Source organism: Phaenicophaeus curvirostris, chromosome 4 (genome assembly GCF_032191515.1).
Source record: "Phaenicophaeus curvirostris isolate KB17595 chromosome 4, BPBGC_Pcur_1.0, whole genome shotgun sequence".
Classification (NCBI taxonomy): Eukaryota; Metazoa; Chordata; class Aves; order Cuculiformes; family Cuculidae; genus Phaenicophaeus; species Phaenicophaeus curvirostris.
Window position 1 is genome coordinate 18314442 of NC_091395.1, and position 19129 is coordinate 18333570.

Sequence of the window (19129 nt, forward strand, 5' to 3'; positions counted from 1 at the left end):
TCTTGTTCATTTCTTTTTAGTGTCTAAAAGAAGTGTTAGGTTGTGCAAGGCTTGGGGCATGTGCAGAACTTTGTGCTGATAAAATTGTGCATTTTATTGGAATTGCTTCTAAAGTGAGGACTTGGAGGATTTCTGAGAGTTTCATCACAAAGTTGCTGTGCAGCTTGAATTGAATGTCTGTGCAGATTTTAAATTATTTTCTAAATTAAGAGCTCCTTCTCTTCTTTTGTGGGTATGTGCATCTGTGCATTTTTGCAAGCCTGTTGTAGTAAAGGCAGACTAGTTCCTTGTGTAACTTCTTGGGCTTCTTATGTTTGTGTAGATGCCTGAAATTACATTGCCTCAAGCCTGGAGTCTTTTTCAGCTCAGGATCGAATAAGTACTGAAATGTTCAGTGATTGGAGCTTTGTTGTGCCTGGTTGAAGGCAGCTGCAGGTGCTGCCATGGGCATTTCCTTGTCCTCTTCAGCTGGTGTTGGTGGAGTGCAAGGGCACCACCAGGACACCACCCTTTGGAGGTCCTCAGCACACTTGTGTTGGGGAGCCCTGGTCCCTGTCAGGCAGGCATGTGGTGGACACTGCCTGGTCTCCAGAGAAACGAGTGTGGGATGTACAGATGCAAGTCCCTGAATCCAGATCAAGGTCATCTGCAAACTTTTCCAGAAGTGACCATGTTACTTCTACCTGGCAATACAGTCAAGGTTTTATTCTGAACTATACAAGTTAGAATTGTATTGCTTTTCTGTTTTTTTAATGGCAGTTGATGTTCTCATGAGTCCAACTGGCATTCAAGGACCTGGTACGTGGTTCCTCCACTTTAAACCACCTCTGTTTTGCCTTCTCTAAATTTAGGGCTTTATACTGGCTTCTTATTCTGCTGAGTGCACATGGGTGCATAGAAGAACACAAGTCATGAAACAAGAAGACTCCCATTAGCTGAACAAGCACTGTTATTTAATGAGCTTTGTTTCACTTCCCTGCTTTCTCATCTTTCATAGAATGTATCTTCCACTAAAGATTTGAAAACAACAGGCTTTGTACGTGTGCACTATTAAATGACCTTCTGATGGGTCTTTTATTTCTTTCTAGCATTTTATTATCAGTGGAATTCCATTAAATTTATAGAACCATTGGTAAACAAATGTTTGGTGACTGCATCTATTTATCTCATGTCAGTTGGTAAAAACAAACCAAATTCATGCTGCTTCTTTCTTTTTTTCCTGTAGCAAACCTTCTCCAGTGATATCCACTCCATTGAAGAAATTTTGAAGGTAGGTGCTCTTAAATAATAGATCTCTGTGTTTGCTTATATTTTGTATGCATTAAAATAGCGTGTGACGAAAAATATATCGCTCTGCTTCTGTTGGCAAATGTTCCAACTGCTAAAGGTGTGTTTTGGGGTACACTGTGGAGAAGTAAAGATAAGTTAGCCCTCTGATGCAGTTGGAGTTGTTAAGACTAGTCTTTCTATCAGTATGTAAGTGTAATACAGCCTGATGCAGTCCAAGAGCAAGACTGACAAGTCATCCAAAGCGGCCAGAGCTGTTCCTTTGTAAGTCAAAGTGTTGCCCTTACTGAGCACACTTCCTGCAAAGGTGCTGGGCGTGCTGGCTCCTGTCTGTGCTACTAGCTCCAACAGCATGGCCCTGAATGGGAGCATGCATTTGTGTCCTTCCCACCCCAGCCTGGCAGTGCTGCTGAACTGCTTCTCCCTTACTGTAATTCTAGTCCATTTGTGCAAAGCTAAGCCAGCTCTGATGCAAAACTGCCTCTGTAACCTTTTGCCAGAGCTGGCTCTGTGAGTAATGCACAGACACCCAGTAGCTGCATCTAAGCACATGTCACCCATTCACTGTTCACAGCGTGAAAATGCACTGTAATCTGCAAGCCAGTCATGCTGAGGAGACAATTCCTTGATAGCAAATACTGTTCTGAGACCTGAAGTTTTAACACAGGTGTTTGATTTCTGTGATCACTTCCCTCATCATTGCTTCAGGCTGCAAAATCCTGATGCCTTTATTAATCTGAAGAAGCTGTGTTTGGGGCAGTGTTTCAGCTGAAAGATGGTTGTGCACAGATGCTCACTAATTTTTCCATGCTGGTTTTTGCATGCAGCTAGAGTACTCTGCCTGGAAATACTGCATCCTTTCATGTTTCACCATACATCCTTTTTTCTTGTCTAGTAATTCATAACACTGTTTTTGTAGCAACCACAGGGGAGCGTGTACAAATACATGAAGAGGTGTAGTGCAGTACATTGTGGAGTTTGTCATCTCTTGAAAGATTGCACAGCTAGTGAGTGAAGTGAGCAATGAACTGAATGGTGGGAGGGGAGAAAGGAAAAGGAAAGGGTGGTACCTGTGTGATCAAGTAGTTACCCAGGTTAGTTGTTAGGCTGCTTCCACAGAAACCCCTGCAGATTGCGGTGATCCCTGCTTACAGAACCAACGGTTGCAATGTGGTTTCATTCCCTGTAAATCTTTGCATTTCATGTTATTCATAATAGATAAGGAAACTAGGGACACTTCTGAACTTACATACTTGTGCCTTGATGAAAAAATGTACATGTAAATTATGATACAGTAGAGATTTTCATGCTTCAGTCTATTTTGTGCCAGAAGTACAAAAATGTACTTTGCACTGACATGGTCTTCATTAATTTTTTTCTAAGCCCCTCTGCAAACTGCGTGTGGTTCATGCTCATCATGAGATGCATTCAGCAGGAACATAATTCTTAACTTTCTGAGCAAAGTGGCAGTATTGTGTTACTCTGCATGCTGCTTTCTTTGGAGACTTGGCAGGGAACAGCCATGCTGGGTCGGGATGGTGAGCACACACCTTGAGCACAGAGGTGATGTTGAGCTGGGGGGCAAATCCTGAGATAATTATTCCTGGAAAGGCAGTGGGGTTGGCAGACCATGTGAATTCACTTATTTCCTGGAGTGACTATTATGCTTTTCAGGATTTCAGACTTGAAGATCAGGAGCCAAGGAAAGTCTGTCTTGTGCAGTTTCAAACGGGTGGTTCTGAATTTCTGGTCTCCAGCTTCCCCAAAGGCATCGTCTAGATTAACCTCCATTGTTTTAGCATGTGTTCAAGACAAAGATCCTTGTCTGTTCTAGGCCTTTCATGTGTGCTCATTGCAGTGCAAGACAAGACTTCAGCACGCTTGTCTGGGTCCAGCTGTGGTACCAGGAGAGGCAGGCTGGAGGCTGATCTCGCCTGCCAAGTCCTATCCCATAGCTGTGGTGTTTGTGCTCTGTTTTCACCTGAACTATGGCTAAGCCCAAGAAGCTGGTACCAGGTAGTGATGGTGGGCGAGAATAAGGGTAGGGGAACAGGGCAGAAGGATTCCTAAAGGCATTGCCGATCGGGGGGGTCTCTTTCTTTGGTTCAAAACCTTGTGCTGTGTCAAAGATGTCTTGATTGGCCAGAGCAGAATAGTTTCAGGCAGAATAGCCTGGGGAACAGTTGGCTGTCAGAGCTTTCTGGCTGACCTCCTTGAGTTATGACAAGCTTTTCAGAGTGTTGTTGCTGTAAGGGGATGTAAGAACTTCCATAATCGGAAAGTCCTGCACTTTGAAAAAACCCAGGACTACCCATTTATGGGTTTTATTTACTTTTCCCTTTATTAACTGTGATAGCTGTAAGGGTGAGGCCTAATCCTGCAAACACAGTAAGTACTTAACTCTCTTCAAGCTTCACTGAGGTACTTGGGCAATGCAAATATGCTAGCAGAAAAGGAGCAAGTCTGCTGTGCTCAAAGGAGTGCTTCTTGCTGCAGTACTGTCTCTTGGGTTTACAGTCAGATCAACACAGTCTTTTTTGGTAGAGTCATATGAATCTCTTAAGTGTAAAACATAAACTGTATGCATCAGCAAAAATACTGTAAGCTGCTTCTCTCAATCTCTTTCCAGGAAATGACCCACTCATGGCCACCTCCCTTGACAGCTATTCATACGCCTAGTACAGCAGAGCCTTCCAAATTTCCATTCCCAACCAAGGTAAAACATCCTCTTCTTGCTGGGGCTTTTGATAAATTAGAAGAGAGCTTTTGGGCTCTTGCTTTTTTTTTCATCTGATTTGGTCATAGATAAAGGCTGTTAGGATAGATTAACATTAGTAGCAGTCAGATAGATAAAAGCAATCTCAAGTTGTATAACATCTGCTTGCAACACATTGTTTTACTAAGAATTTGATTAGATTGTACTTCCAAGTGATTGTTTTTGAGTGGAGTACGTGGTAGCATAATTACCTTTCCTCTTTTTTATTCTTTAAGAAAGCTTTGTGTTTTTAGAGTTGTAAGATGTTTAAGCCAGAGGGGGGAAGGATGAATAACGTTTCAATGACTTACATGTTTATTATAATAGTGGGCTTCAAATGTGTTTGCTTTTCAGAAACATTTTAAGCACCTCATCTCTGCCACACAAAATCCCATTTTATCTTTATTGTCAACAAAAATATTTGCTGACTGTGTTAAACAGAAGTGTTTGACCACTTTTATAATATTTTTTCAATGTTTCTTCAAAAGGCACATACCACTAGTGTGCTAGCAAGACATTTTTGATGGCACAAGCACTTATCACTTCTGTCCTTGTTGAGCTACATCAGGCTAGCTTAGAATAGTGGACACTTCAAAGTCATACTTTGACAAGTTGTACAAGGTAACACGTGGAAAACAGATCATTAGTATGCTGCTATGAAGAGAGTGCTGATTTGTGTGATTCTCAATTTGCACCTTGTCCTTTCTTTCTAGGAATCACAACATATTGGAGCTGTAGGACAGAATCAGAGTAAGTAGAATTCCAAAGAAAACACTGTTTTATATGTATTGACAGATAGTTTTGTGTGTTGTGTGTTACACCTCAGGAGAACATCAAATGTTTACATTGATTAAGGAGCGCAATTTCCTCTGCTGCTTTGAACAGTGTTGGATTTAGAAAATACTTAAGAGATTATGTACATTCATTACCTAGATTAGTTAAGACAGCAGTTCAGCAGAGAATAAACAGTATTTTGTTAGGAACGCCATTTGAGGGATGAATAATCTCAATGGCAAACAATTACGCCACGGAAGAAAGTGATTTTCTAATCTGATGCTCGGAGACAATAGGGTAAAATACACTAAAAGTGAGGCAAATAAAACAAACTGATTCATTTTTGATTTACAGAACAGTATGATGCACCTTCAAAAACATTACCTAGTTCTCAACCAAGAACATCGTAAGTAACCAAACTCAATTCCCATCTCTACTGTACAGTTATGTAAAAGAACGTGGAATGAATTAAAATTTGGTTTACTTGATAATTCTGAAGGGTTTTATCAGTCTGATTTTTCTCAGAAAATGTCATTGGAGGAAATTTTCACCAACAGAAACATTCCTGTTTCATGATCATAAATACTATGTTAAAACCAAAACAAAACTGAAGAAAAAAACCTCCAACTATTAATGCACCAGATTTAAGTTGATTTTGCACTTTTATTCTGTGACTACTTAACTTCTTGTCATGCTTAGTGCTATTCAAACTACTAATAATGCATTCAACTAACATAAGTTATAAGGGCTACAAAATGAATCTGATCTATTCTGTGTGTTGTTTTGAAGTGGTTCTTGTAAAGCTACAGCCAGGAAAACTGAAAATGAGGGATGAAATTTTAAAGCAATTATATGGTACAACTTTCTGCAATTGCCCCAGGAAAAGCTTCCTGAAAAATGTTGTCTTAATTTTGTTTTTATTTAAAACTAACAAGCAATCAAAACCTTCATGTAAGCACTCTAAAACCTTCAGTTTATTTCTAGTGGTGTTAGCTAGTTGCAAAGTGGAGGGAAGATGAAATTTCTATAGCTTTGCTAAATAGTATTTTTATATTTCTACTTTTCTTTATATATTCTTTTCCCTGTCATGTTGTGTTTTCTCTTGGAAGAAAGCTGCTTAGAATTTGAGTCTTGGCATAAGATGTTTATGCATAATCACTAAGAATGTTTTACAAGGCTGGGAAAGAGTGCCAACTGATAAACGAGTTGCTCCAATAGAAAATTTTAAGTTGGTGGATAAAATAACTTGGTACCATCCTTGTAGGTGAATGGTTATCTGTTAGCTAGGTTAATTAAAGAAATTGCTTGAATTGTTTTGTGGGGGCTGATGTTTTTCTTTCAGGATTAACCTGGCCAGATGGTGGCATTGGTAGGTTCTAAGCCTGAGGGTAACGAATAGAAATCTTTCCATGTCTGTAAGGCTAAGGGGTCTGCGTACAAGGCTATTAGGAAACTGTTAAATGCTTGTTAAATGTTCATGTGATTTATAAAGATCACATTACTCCATGACTTGTTGTTCTGTACAGAAGGCTGCAAACTACAGACCACAAAGCTTACTCCCCTTGTTTTCCTATCATGAACAATTTAATTGGGAGGAAAAAAAAAAAGCAGAAAACAAAATAAACACAACCCCAGCTGGGCTAGTCACAAGTAAGAGGATCTCAGCATCTTGGTTGAGATTGTAGAATTTTGCATTCAAACTCCAAGATCTGTAAAACAATGCTTTTCATACTGCTCTAGTGTCATGCAGAGGAGCTCTTGCTGTCTGGGAGTGTGGGATAGTGTCTTGCTGAGCAGTTAACTACTCGCTCATTCCATTCCTTATTTTGCTCCTTCTTCTTCCCTTGCTTGGTCCTCCTGAACTATGCTGAAAATTTTCATTGCATTATTAGAAATTCTAGTTTCAACTACTTCAGGCTCTACTTTCCTCCTCAGTTGTCCTACGTCCATCACCTTTATTTCAACTTTTCTCAGCTGCTTATAGAAAGGCTTCTAGCACTTGAATCAGTTTTCTAGGCAGTAGAGAGAAAAGAGACTTCTACTGTAGCCAAGAATCTGAAAATACTTCTTGCTTGGCCCGAAGGTCCAGAGCTGTAAATTTGGCATGGTACATAGGTCTGTCCTTAGCCAACATACCCTCTCTGCTTAGTGTCCTTGCTGGCGTTTCAGGGCCAGCATTCAGCTACCAAGAATGTGCATACCCACAGTCAATGAAGGCAGTTGAAGCAGGAGAATTGGAGTGGCTTAGGTTTATGTGAAAAATAAGATTTGTCCAAGGAATTCCTCTACATCTTTTCCTTGAACTGATGCATCTCTTCCTTTTTCTTGTTTTGTTTTTGTTTTCATTTGCACAACAGAGCTTGCTTTCTTTGCTGTTCAAAGTGCAAATGACTGAAAATTCAGCTGTCTAGAGTAGGTCGTGTTACAAAGTGAAGCTTGTTAATTAGAAGTTGAAACCCTGGTACATCTGTGTGCCCAAATTAAGCATTCAGCTTTACAGACCATGCATGGATTTCCCAAATGGCTTTCAGTCTTGAATACAGCCCCAAAACTAGCACCTGGCTGCACTGGAATTGAAGTAGTCCTTCTTTTAAAAGGGGAGATGCCAAGCTCATTCTTGGTGATGCATCTTTAACCTGGCTGGCAGAGAGAGGCCAGCCTGTGCTTTCAGTGAGGTTGCTTGGCAAGCAATGTTAATGTTAGTCCTGCTTCTCTTGCTAAAAGAGCTCTTTTTAAATAGCTTTACAGGGAGATGGACGGTATGTATATAAGCTGCAAATGAACAGGTCCTGCAAATGAAAACTTGGTGTATGTTAAGTCCTGAGCTAATTAAAGCATTACAAACAAGTAAATCAGATTTAAAAGATCTAGATGGTGTTTCCTTGCATTATCCTCTTTCCTGTAAAGGAAATGTATCTATAGTCCACAATTCTTAAAGCAAAATTAACCAACCAAAACCTCTGAGAACTATTCCATCATCCCTGGTAGTTTGCTTGTTATCGCCTCTGAAGGACTACTTCCCTGAATGTTCTGGAAAAGAAATAAAAAGAATAATTGAGATTCCAGTGACATTTGGCCAAGCTGCCCAGAAGTGGGGAGAGTGAATGTGTTGTTGCAGTTCCTTTTTTCCTTTTTGTGTCTCAATGAACTGGCAATGAGCTTTGGCTCTAGCCCACATGCAAAGTTGGCATGTACAGCATTGCTGCACGCTGCATGATGTTTGCATTCTGTAGGAAATTTAGGGGCTTCATTTTCCAAGGTGGTGTCTTACATCGCTTCCCTTCAGTGTTTACTCTAAAAGAGGAGACAAGAGGTGATTTCCACCAAGATGTGTGAGAAAATGAGGTAGTGGATGCTGGGAGATGGAGGAAGGATAATCATAGGGGAATGACAAGTCAAAATGCTTGAACAAAGAAAGCACGTAGAGAGTGTAGTCAGACAGAGCCCTTCTGGCAAAGAGAGTTTCTTCTGCATCAACGAGAGGAATTCAGGGTCTGTGGGGTCAGCACAGGAGGTGTCACCTCAGCAGGAGGGGTTGACTTTGTAATGGTAGACAGAAAACATTCGAGGTTTCTTCATGCTGTCTGGCTCTGTGGACAAGAGCAGTTTCATCTGTTCTGGTTTGTAGACTTGCTGTTCACTGTGAGACCATGGCCAGCTTTGGCAGTAAACATGGTCCTCTTCCAATGAAAGTATCTCTGTGCATGTCATCTGCTTTGGTATGAGCGTAAAATAATTTGTCTAGTTAGTGTGGATGGTGTTTACATTTTTAAAAATAGCTTTTTTTTATTCAAGGTTCTTACTTACTTGTCACAGAATCATAAAAACCTAACTGCTCAGGGCCATTAGAGGTGACGCACTAAGCATAGAACTTTTTCGCTTTTTTCATAATGTGTTATGAAGGCTTGAAAGAGTGTGAAGGTTTGTGTAGTTTTCCTTTTCATAACAAGCTCCAGGAACACTGAGTCTGTCCCTGCTTTCCCAAGGTGATGTGGTTCACTGGGAATCTTTCATGCTTGTTTTCTTGATATAAAATGTGTTGTCATGAGGGGCTGGAGACTTATTTTTCTTAATTGAGTATGAGAAAAAATTCTCACAGAGAGCCCTTAGTATAAAATAAGGTTGAAATATACAGATCTTTTTACCTGATTCATTAAAATACTCATCTTAGTTCCCAAGCTTTTTGTCCCATTTTTTGAATGACACTTGTTTAATTCTCTGGGTTGAGGAGTTGGTCTCCAGCTACTTTCAAGATTTGAGTCACTGTACTTTTGAACAGCAAGTTTTGTCTGTCTGTTCCAGCTCCTTCTGGGATGCCTGCATGATTGCCAAAAGAGGCGGGGTAACAGATCCTTCCACAAATCCTTCCTTCAGCCTTTTGAAAACCTCAGTAATACATTGACGTTGCAAGCAGTAGTTACCACCTGCAGGCAGAGGATTAAATTATGCTTTTGAAAATATTTGCAGGCAGCCTACTCTCAGCTCTAGCAATCTGAGTTTAGACTCTTCCATCGTGCCCTGCTGTGTTAGCTAGTTAACCTTTGTTGGCTGTGTTAATGTGATAGGTAACCTTCGTTGAGGAGCATTCCCATCATAGAAGCTTATCTTTGTTGTCTGTAGCTGGCAGCCAATGATAGTGACCTCCATTGCAAAATGTCCTGAGATTGATTGCAAAGCAGAGTAAAATACCTAGGTTGATTGTTATCATTTTATCATTTATTCAGGTGGTGACAGAGTTTAGCAGATAAAGCATGCCAAGTGTTCAAAAAGGATGTGGGGAGTTGGTTTGTTTTGGCAAGCACAAAACCAGTCTTTTTGAGTGTCTGCTGCTTGAAAATATGTCTGCCTTGGCTGATATTTGTCTTCTGGTTGTCTTTCAGAATTCTCCAGGACGACCTGCAGCTCAGTGATAGTGAAGAGAGTGGTGACGACCAAGTCAGTTTTTAGATACTTTATACACTAGGCATACAGACATCCCTTTAAATCATCATGACTCATTGCATTGTTCCGAGTTCCTTAAGCTAACTTTTCCTCCCCCTCTCCTCTTTGTTTTTGTGAACAAAACAGGTTGTTGAAAAGCCACCTTCTTCACTTCCTCCTCCAAGGTACACTTTTGTTCCCAAACTACTAGCTAGACCAAATAAGGAGGAAAACAAAACTACACTTTATATATGGAGTATATGGGTATGGGTACCTGGTTTCCTCTTGTAGATACAGGCTTTGATTACTTGCTGCCTGAAGCTGCTGTTGAAAGTTGGCTTTAGCTGTGTGGAGTTTTATGGAAAGCTCCAATTAGAAATTTATAATCCAGGCATGCTAGATTTTGCCTATGAACCAGAATTGTATTTCCCCAACTGTTCACATTCTTCAAGCACAGGGTAATAGTCTACAAAGTCAGACTTGCAGAAGGACACACCACTTCTTGGCACGATCTGCATCTCTGCAAGCTCTTGAAATAGTGTTCTCATCGTATCAGTCTGGATCAGCAACGAGCTTGCATCCAAATCAAGCAAATCTGTTGATGCATCTTGATTTTGCAAGCCCATTTCAAAACAAAAAGAAGCTGTGCATAGAAGTCATGACTGTCCCTCAGTTCCGTCCACTCCCACTGTCAGTGCTGGAGGAAAACAGTTTTGAGTAGGGGAAAGGTTTTGTGTAAATATGCCACTGCTTGAAAAGACTGTTAACAAATTGGTTCAGCATCTTGACCAAGTAACACAGATGAAGAAGTGAAAACTTAAAGCAGGAGATACTAAACGGAGAAACTATCCTGGAATGCATATTTATGTTTTGTTAGCCTTGATTGGAAATTTTTCTTTCGAGGGTTGGGCTTTTAGAAGAGCAATTAGCAGTTTGTTGTTTTTTAAATTTTGGTTTGCTAAGTGCAGCTTCATATGGTAACAGTGACATCCTGCTTATGTGCTTATCTGACTGGGTTGAAATAGAAGGTTTTATTATTTCCAGACTTTTTTTATTCTGCTCCTTTATCTTTTGAGTATGGCAGTGTATTCCTTTGGCCTTCTCTCCTCTCAATGCCAAAACACAGGGTTTCAGTTTTATTTTTGAATCCTGCCATGTCAAAATAATAAGCAACCTTCACCCATGCTGCTTTCTAATTTTATCTCATGATGGCCTTGCAGTGCCCTGCAGTCCCAGCCCAAGACTGTGGCATCAGCACATTCCAGCAGCCCGGAGTCAGGGAGCATCAGTGACTCAGACAGCTCTTCAGACTCTGAGACGGAGAGCAACTCGAGTGACAGTGAAGCAAATGACCCTCCAAGAGCGTCAGCACCTGAGGTAAATACAAATAAAGCGTAGAAGCTGCTAAATCCAGCCTATTGGCTCAAACTCTCTGGGAAAGACCGAAAGCCTGAAATATATTCATTGTTCAGGTGTCCCCTTGACATCTTTGCTGCATCGTCAGACTTTTCTTGGGCTTTTCTTCAATTCTAGAGTTTGTCAATTAGGTAACTCTTAGTAATAGCGTAATTCAACTTGTGTGCCTATCCTTGAAATGTTGCCCGTTCTCCTCTGGCACTCCTGGAGGAATTAGTGCCTTCACTAGTGAGACACAAGCAAGGTGCAGATGAGAAGCATGGCCTGCCTGGGGTGTTTGGTGCCCACCTCTGCCTCTGCAGCTTTTCTGGGTGCCAAGACTATGGGCTGCTTTGAGGCAAGAGCAGCTTCCTGGTACATTAAGAAGAGCTGCTGCCTCCCTGCAGCTCCTGTGTGTAAGTGACAGATGCAGCCTCTCCCAGATCATAGCTGAAGTGAATCAGCCCTGCAGGAAGGGCTGGAATGTGCTCGGACTTGCTCCTGTTGAATTTGGCTTGGATAGTGCTGCACTGGCATTTCTGAGGCTTTTATTGGGAAAAGCAGACAAACAGAAGTTGGTGCCTTAAAGTTTCATAATTGAGACCATGCATTTTTTAAAAATCTGTTGCAGAAGTGCTTGTATCCCATGGTTTCAAATAGTTCCTCCAGCTTGCAAAACTTTCTCAGGCCAGTGGAAAGTAGGTTGTTATATCCTATGGACCACAGCTGGTGTAAACCAATCTGCTGACAGTTTTGAAGTACTCTCACAAAGCCCGGAAACCTTGTCATTTTTCTCCCATCCTCCCCAGCCCCATCTTTCCTTTCTTATATCTTAGAAGCATGTGTACAGGGAGAATTGTATGTGCATAAAACGGGTCTTGGGAAGGCATATCTTTTCATCTTGCATCTAGTACGCTTTACTCTCTTGCAGTTCAGTCACAGACTTTGCCCTCTGCAATGTTGACGTCTTTGGAAGGAAAAAGGTGTTTTACTTCTGTTCTTTTGCCAAATTCTGCCTGGCTTGTCCTGAAAATACTGGATTGTAAGATCCTTCTCACTCTTATGAAATCCTAGCTATTTGCCATTGACCATTTTATCCTTTTTTATTCAGCTAACTGTTCATCTTTAGTGCTCAAGGAGCAAGTCAGTGCATATGGTCCTTTTCTTTATAGTCAGTTCTTCACATGCAAAAGCACAGAATCTAAGACCTATGAGCAATAGTTCCTTCTTTCTTTAAAATGCTTCTTACTCTCCTTTGTGTCTGGAAAACCTAATGAAAACCCATGTAATGGTGTACAGTACAAACAAGATAAGCCAGAAAAGGATCAGAGTATGCCACTGCCTGATGGTTACCTACATTATAAACCAAAGTCTTTTGGCCATGTTTTTATAATGTTTGACCAAAATAAAAATGTTCTTCTGTAGCTGATAAGTTAAAATTCTAATTGAACAAAGCAGGTTTGTGTAATTTGGAGAGTATGATGGAATGAGTAGTTTAATTTTACTTACAAACCCATGGTAATCCTAAACTCTCTTTTTTAAACCTGGTTTCTAGACTGACTCACTCAAATGCAGTTGAAGACATGTTTTATTTACCCATGGTTCTACAGTGACTCGAGTCTGGATAGAGAAGTAAATCACAGCAGAAGGGTTTCATCATTAGTGTGGGAAACCTGTCATGTACTAGGCTTTCTATTCCCAGGGGAGAGTTGCGGCTCTTTTCAAAAGTGAGAGTTGTGACTCATCAGAATTGGTGAAAATGGGAGTGTAGCTGTGCTCTGATGGTGTCCAGATAATGATGTTCGCATATCAGTGATGCTTACACGCATACATTATTTTCAGATTGGGCCCCTGAGACTCATGCCCCTGATCTGCAGCTTCTGTTGTCTGTTTTAGAGGTAGTGGGGTTTGCTTTCCTCATAATTTGTCAGACTGCTGTTAGATTAGGCAGGGCTTGAAAGCAATTGCATTATGTTACCCATTTGTGACTCCAGAGGCCTTCGCACCTTGGTTGTTGTTTCTCTTGCTTGATCCCCACACGGAAGTGAGCATTTGGGTTGTGTAGGCAGTGGACTTGGAAGAGACTGCACTTGACATGTTAGCCATACAATTTTTTTTGGTAAATGTTTTTGGTTGGTTTTCTTTTAGTTAAACCACAGGTGCCTGACAGCCTACCTGTGAGATTTCAATGAGATGTGGTGGCTGGCACAGCTTCTTGTTTGTTTTGAAAGCAGTGCTGTGCACAAATAACTTTCAGAAAGAGTTGGGAGGGCAGTACTTAATCCATTTTTCTAACTGCTGCTTTTTTTTTAATATAACGTCTAGTTGTGCAACAATGTTGATTAGTGGCAAACCAAGATGAAGCTTTCCTGTAGACTAGTCTTTCACAGAGTGACAGGTAGGGCTTGCAGAGATCCAGGAGTGCTGTGCAGAGCATCTGACTGATCCTGTGCAAAAAAGACATCTGTGTGTCTGAAATAAGTGTTGATGCACACGTGCTAGAGCATCCCCACTGCCCCATGATCTTTCACTTTCAAGGTCTTCGTACAGCAAGGAGAGATTTGTCTGGGTTCTGGTAAGCTGCGTTAGGATGGAAGTAGACTATAAAGGCATCAGTCTTCATCCTTCATTTCTCTTTTTGTCTGCAGCCCGACCCACCAACTTCTAATAAGTGGCAGCTTGATAACTGGCTAACCAAGGTGAATCCACCAGCAGTGCCAACAGAGAGTCTCAGCGAAATCGCCCATGGGGATGAAGATGAGAAGGACAAGGAGCATGGGCAAGGTGTCAGCAGCTATTCCTTCCACCAGCATGCTGAGCCAAGGGAGCCTCATCACAAGAGCTCTGGCCAAGTGACCAGTACTCCTCAGGACGCTCATCTTCCGACCAAACGCAGCTGTCAGAAGTCTCCTGTGCATGCTGGAGAGCCCTTGTCCAGGCAGACTGTGGGTATCAAAGGGCCTGGTAAGGCCCGGGTGCATGAGGGGCCCAAGGGAGGCCTGAAGGTGGAGAGTGACCCTGGTCCTTTTGACATCAGAGACCAGTGTTCCAGAGACAAGCCAAAAGTCAAAACGAAAGGGAAGCCAAAATCCAGTGACAGAAAAGACCTGAAGCTGCAAGAGCCCTCTGAGAACCGAAAGCAGAAGAGCTCCCACCAGGCTAATGCAAAAACCTGCTTGGACCCCAAGCTCATGAGAAATGTTTTGCTTGGCAGTGCCCAGGAGAATCTCGTTCTCAGTCCCCTTCCTCAAGACCAGGGCACAACGCACACCAGGACTAGTGGTCACAGGCCTGCTGTTGTGGCCAAAGTGGATTTGCACAAGGAGAAACTTCCCCTCCATATCAGGGAGAAGTTTCCCTCACCAGTGATGGACTCCCCCTTCCCTCAGTCCCTCACTGTAAAAATAGATCTCCCTCTCCTATCAAGAGTCCCCCAGCCTCCCAGCAAAGAGAGTCATCAGAAAAGAACAGAGGCCAAGGAACTCCCTGGTGCAAGGAAGCAGGACTTGGAGAGGAAATCCATGGATGCTCCTTCCAAGTCCCTTCAAAAGAGGAAGGTGAGGGGTGAAGTTGAGTTTGTACAAGAACCAAGGTGGTGTTTGGTAAAACCATGCAAAGAGTTCATTTCCGCTTCACAGGCTGGGAGTGGACCCATTTACGCTCCTTTTATAAAGGTGTTAGCCAGCTTCTAAAGGAAATGTGTATGAAAACTGTCCACAGATGTTCCTTGTTGGCTGTAAATCCCCCGCAGAGCAAGTGAAATGTTCTGTAAGCTAACAAATTCTTTGGTGTTCTAAAACATTTTTTTGCTATGTTTTCTTGAAATGCTAGTTTTCTCAGACAACAAAATTCTAGCTCTCCTCTGTCAGAGGAGCTTTTGACAGCAGGCTGTGTCAGTATATGGCTGGCCAACACCCTGGTAGCATTTGTGAGTTTTTCCAAGTTTCAACCCAAGGAGAGAGCTTTGTTGGGCTGTGGTGACCCCTCCCCATACAACTCCTTTAAAATCAGCACAGTATGTGAAGCACTTCCCAGATTGTGTAGCCATCTACGCTATCTAATTAATGTCTGCTGTGTGAGAGCACTTTACCTGCAGTTTGTGGGGGTGGCCAGGGGGAGAACTGACCCAGGCCACCCTAGTCTGTGGTTTTCCGTTTTGTCCATGTATGCATCTTCTGCTGCCTTTAGCCATTCAGCCTCAATCTGTGTAGTCTGTTCCTGTGTAGTCTTGTTTATTTCTATGAAACAGTCATGATTTCTTGCTTATGCAAAGAGGAATGACTTCTGCAAGTGTGAACTCTTGTTGCTACTAGGGGTGATGGCAGCAGCCCTCTACCTTTTGTTTTTCCATAAGTGCAGGTTTTAACCAACTCGGGTTCACTGATAGTAACAACCCATCACTAAAGCCTTCTTTGGATCTCTCCACTTGGATAAATGCATAGAAAACATTTTTTATTTTCCCTGGAGTTGCTGTGGTGCTAGCAGCGATGCTAGTGTGTCCAGTAAGGGGCTTTCCAGGGACCCCTTTGTGAAGTTCCACAGCTGTAATTGTTTTACCTTGAATTACAAGACAGCCATTTATTTAACAGAGGTGGTAGTTACTCCCAAGTGTTTTTTTGAAACCTAACTCCCAAAGGGGACTGTAAATATACTTCTAGCCAGCTGGTTCAGCTGCAGGAAGAACTGGCTGCAGGCCGGTACATATTCATTGTGGGTGGTTCAGTGCCTGTATCTTTTTGGTCCTCCTCACAGAGCAGGTGGCTTAGCATTTGTGAGTGAATAACCGTGGTTCCTACATGGGTTTTGTTTAGTCTTGTCATTTTCTGAATTCCCCATAGTTGTGGGGGAGAATTTGAGAACAGCAGGGAAATGGTGAAGAAACCTGAGAGACCCCAGCAGTCCTCCACTGCTTGCAGAGCAACAAGTGAAAGGCAAACAGACTGACAGTAAATCTGTCCTGTTGTCTCAAAGAACCAAGAGAGGAGTTATTTGATGTCAGGCATGTCTTCCTCAGTGTCTGATGGCAGGGAAACCTACCTCAGAGCCTTGCTGTCTGTATCATGTCAGCATGCATCAGTGTCCTCGGAGGCTTTGGCTTCAGTGCAGCCAGCTAGATCAGGTCATCTTTTGCAGTAGTGTGGAGCTCAACCTGAGAAATGGTTTAAAGACGTGATCTAGGTGCTGAAGCCTTGCCCTGAACACCCTACCAGAGCTAGATTGTGCGGAGCACTACCCACTGAGCTCCATCACAGCAGCAGAAACCTGGATTTAGTCTTGGGAGAGAGACAGTCCTGGAATGCTTTTGGCTACCAGCAGGCACAATATGGGTTTTATGTTTTCTTGGTTTATAGCAAATTATTCTGAAGTTTTTCATTCAGGTGAGCTGATGATTTGCATGTTGGTGTTTAAGATCTATGTAGGGCAAATAAATATTATTTATTACTTTCTGCCTTAATAGTTCCTGTTCTTCTGGAAGACAATGGCAGCAATTTTATCTGACTTTAAAATTTCACCTGTATAGAATTCATGTTAATAAAACCAAGAATCTTTGCACATCTGGGGAATCCGAGTGATGTAACTCTTCTGTCAATCCAATTTTTTCTTTCCTTTTGATAAGGCATACCACAAAACAGAATTGCTTCCAGCTCATGATTTTGCCATGAGGAATCTGAGTATGTTTCTATACAATTCATACCAAGTAGGAGAAAAAAGCCCATCCAGAACAGTTGAAGTGCTTATTTTCAGCAATAGAAGTGTCTTAATTTTTATTTCTTTTGCCAACAAGAGGATTAGCAGTTCATCCTTGCTACTACAAAATAATTAATCTGTCCAAGCAAAAGCTGATAAAATGTTTGTTTAGGATACTTGTCAGTGAGCCTGAAATATGTATCTGCTGTGTGCTGCGTTTCCACTTTGTCAGTTCCAATATCTTATCTTTTCTTTTTTTTTTTAACCAGAATCAAACTTAGCTGTGTTGGTCTGTACTTTACATGAGCTTTCAAAATCTGAGTGATTTTTTTATTTTTTTCTTCTTCCTGTTAGAGGGAAGCGGAGAAGGAGGTTAATAGGAAGAAAATGAAATCAGAAAAAGAAACAAAATCATTGCACTCTTCAGCTAACACTGACTCCAGTAAACTGAAGTGAGTATACAGTGGTGGGATGGCAGAAAGATGCATGACACTGAGTCTTTCTTAAAAAGGTTAAGGCAAAGTACTTTACTTCCTGTCCTTAGACTTGTGACTTTGCTTATATTATAACATAATGTGCCTTCTGACACTTAATCTGCTGCAGATTTGTTGTTACATCCTGCAACCAACCACATGACTACGGGAACGTAATTCACTTTTTCATTTGTTGCAGATGTGAAGTGATACCTGAGTGTCACCTATCTTCCTCCCTCTTCTTAATGCTGAGGATTGTCGTTCTAATCATTCAGGCATAAGCTGATGTTTTAGTGGCTGGTCATCCTTCCATACTTGATTTCCTCTGCTGCAGAAGCCTTGAATATTATAGCATTTGTCCTGATTTCTAGAAGTTGAGATGGGAATGAACACTTCAGTGTCTTAAACATGAACTTGTCCATCCTGCACCTTGTGTTGCTGCGTACTCTGATCCATATATTGCACGTAGCTCAAAGTATCTTTTTATGTTGGAAAAAATTTAGTTGCCAGAAGTGCCCATGCTACTTCTCCTTCTATGCTGGTAGGGAGCCTATTGCACTGCTCTCTTTCAGAGCAGAGGCAGGAAACAAATCTGCACAAAACCAGAAACATCCTACCTGCCAGGATGCAGAAGTTGTTTCACCTTGTCCAGACTACAGTAGTGGCAATTTGTCAGCAGATGGTTGCCTTAGATGATCTGGAAGGTGGCAACTGTTCCATGGGGAGTAAGGTAAGTTTGTTCTGCATGATAGTTTAGGGGCTTCAGGGCATGGGAAGAGAACTTATCCATCTGAAGATGTCCCGTGCTCATTGCAGAGTGGAGGTGGATTGGGAGCTTTAAAGCTCCCTCCCAGACTAAATCATTCTATGATTCTGTGACCTTTTTTTCGCCTGTCCCTTCCCCAGTCTCGGTTCTGCTGTCATACTTAATTTTGGGAAAGTTTGTTCTCTCACTGTGTGGGAAGCAGCAGAAGGGTTTTTACCAGGTTCGGGACACTTCAAGTGTGTTGAAAATTCTTAGTCTTTGTGAGATGAGAAGGTGATGTAAATGTGTTTTGTACGTGGAGAAACTGAGGTCCAGACAAGTTGAGTTATTTGCTCAGATTCCCACTGCAAACAGGTGAAATGGCTGAAAATGTGGCCCAGAAGTCATGACTCTTGTTCCCATGATTGAGCAATCATGGCCACAGCAGAGAATTCTGGCAGCCTCTTGAGAAAGGATACTGTACTAAGTGTAACTGTATGTCCATAAATTTTGACTTGTTGATCATTGCTGTTTTCTTAACTGAAGAAGTCTTGGTGATAGAAAAAAGTCAGATATTAACTCCCTCAGGTGCTCTTGCTGTCACCAGTTACAAGCTTTGAATACTACTTACCTGCTGGTGCACGTGGTGTCTGTGCTAGGTGGGACGTGTCTTCTTGCAGCTGAGAAGACAGCGGTGGGTGTGATGGATATTGCAGAGCCTCATTTTCTCACCTAGCTGCTGTGTCAGGCTGCTGAACTGGAATACTCCATGGATATGTAACTCCCTCTTTCTCTAACCAAACCAAGATGCTGCAGTGCCAATAGGCTTTTCACTGTGACTGGCCCAAATTTGTGTAGGGATGGAATGTGCAAAGCCTGGTCCAGAAAACAAATTTGTATATATAGATGGGTAGGGAGTATTTCCCTTCTCTGTTAAAATCATCTTGTTGTCTTTGTCTTGTTTGTATGTGACCTAAGAGACACATGAACATCATGCCTTTTGAATCATATCTATGTCTGGAATTTCGGGTGGCCTTTATTACCATGAATTTTTCATTTATTGCAGTATAGCAGTTGCAGTGTTTATGGTAG

At 41.8% G+C, this 19129-nt stretch overlaps 1 protein-coding gene across 3 annotated transcripts in view; it reads left to right on the forward strand.

Moving 5' to 3' along the window:
* Positions 1–19129, forward strand: part of AFF1 (ALF transcription elongation factor 1) — a 106625-nt gene that overhangs the window by 72358 nt on the left and 15138 nt on the right. For all 3 annotated transcript variants that reach the window (XM_069855359.1, XM_069855360.1, XM_069855361.1), the window contains exons 4-12: positions 1226–1270; positions 3917–4003; positions 4756–4792; positions 5171–5222; positions 9697–9751; positions 9884–9921; positions 10957–11113; positions 13780–14688; positions 17174–17271. In XM_069855359.1, the coding sequence (XP_069711460.1) occupies positions 1226–1270; positions 3917–4003; positions 4756–4792; positions 5171–5222; positions 9697–9751; positions 9884–9921; positions 10957–11113; positions 13780–14688; positions 17174–17271 (1478 nt within the window). The remainder of the gene's footprint in view (positions 1–1225; positions 1271–3916; positions 4004–4755; positions 4793–5170; positions 5223–9696; positions 9752–9883; positions 9922–10956; positions 11114–13779; positions 14689–17173; positions 17272–19129) is intronic.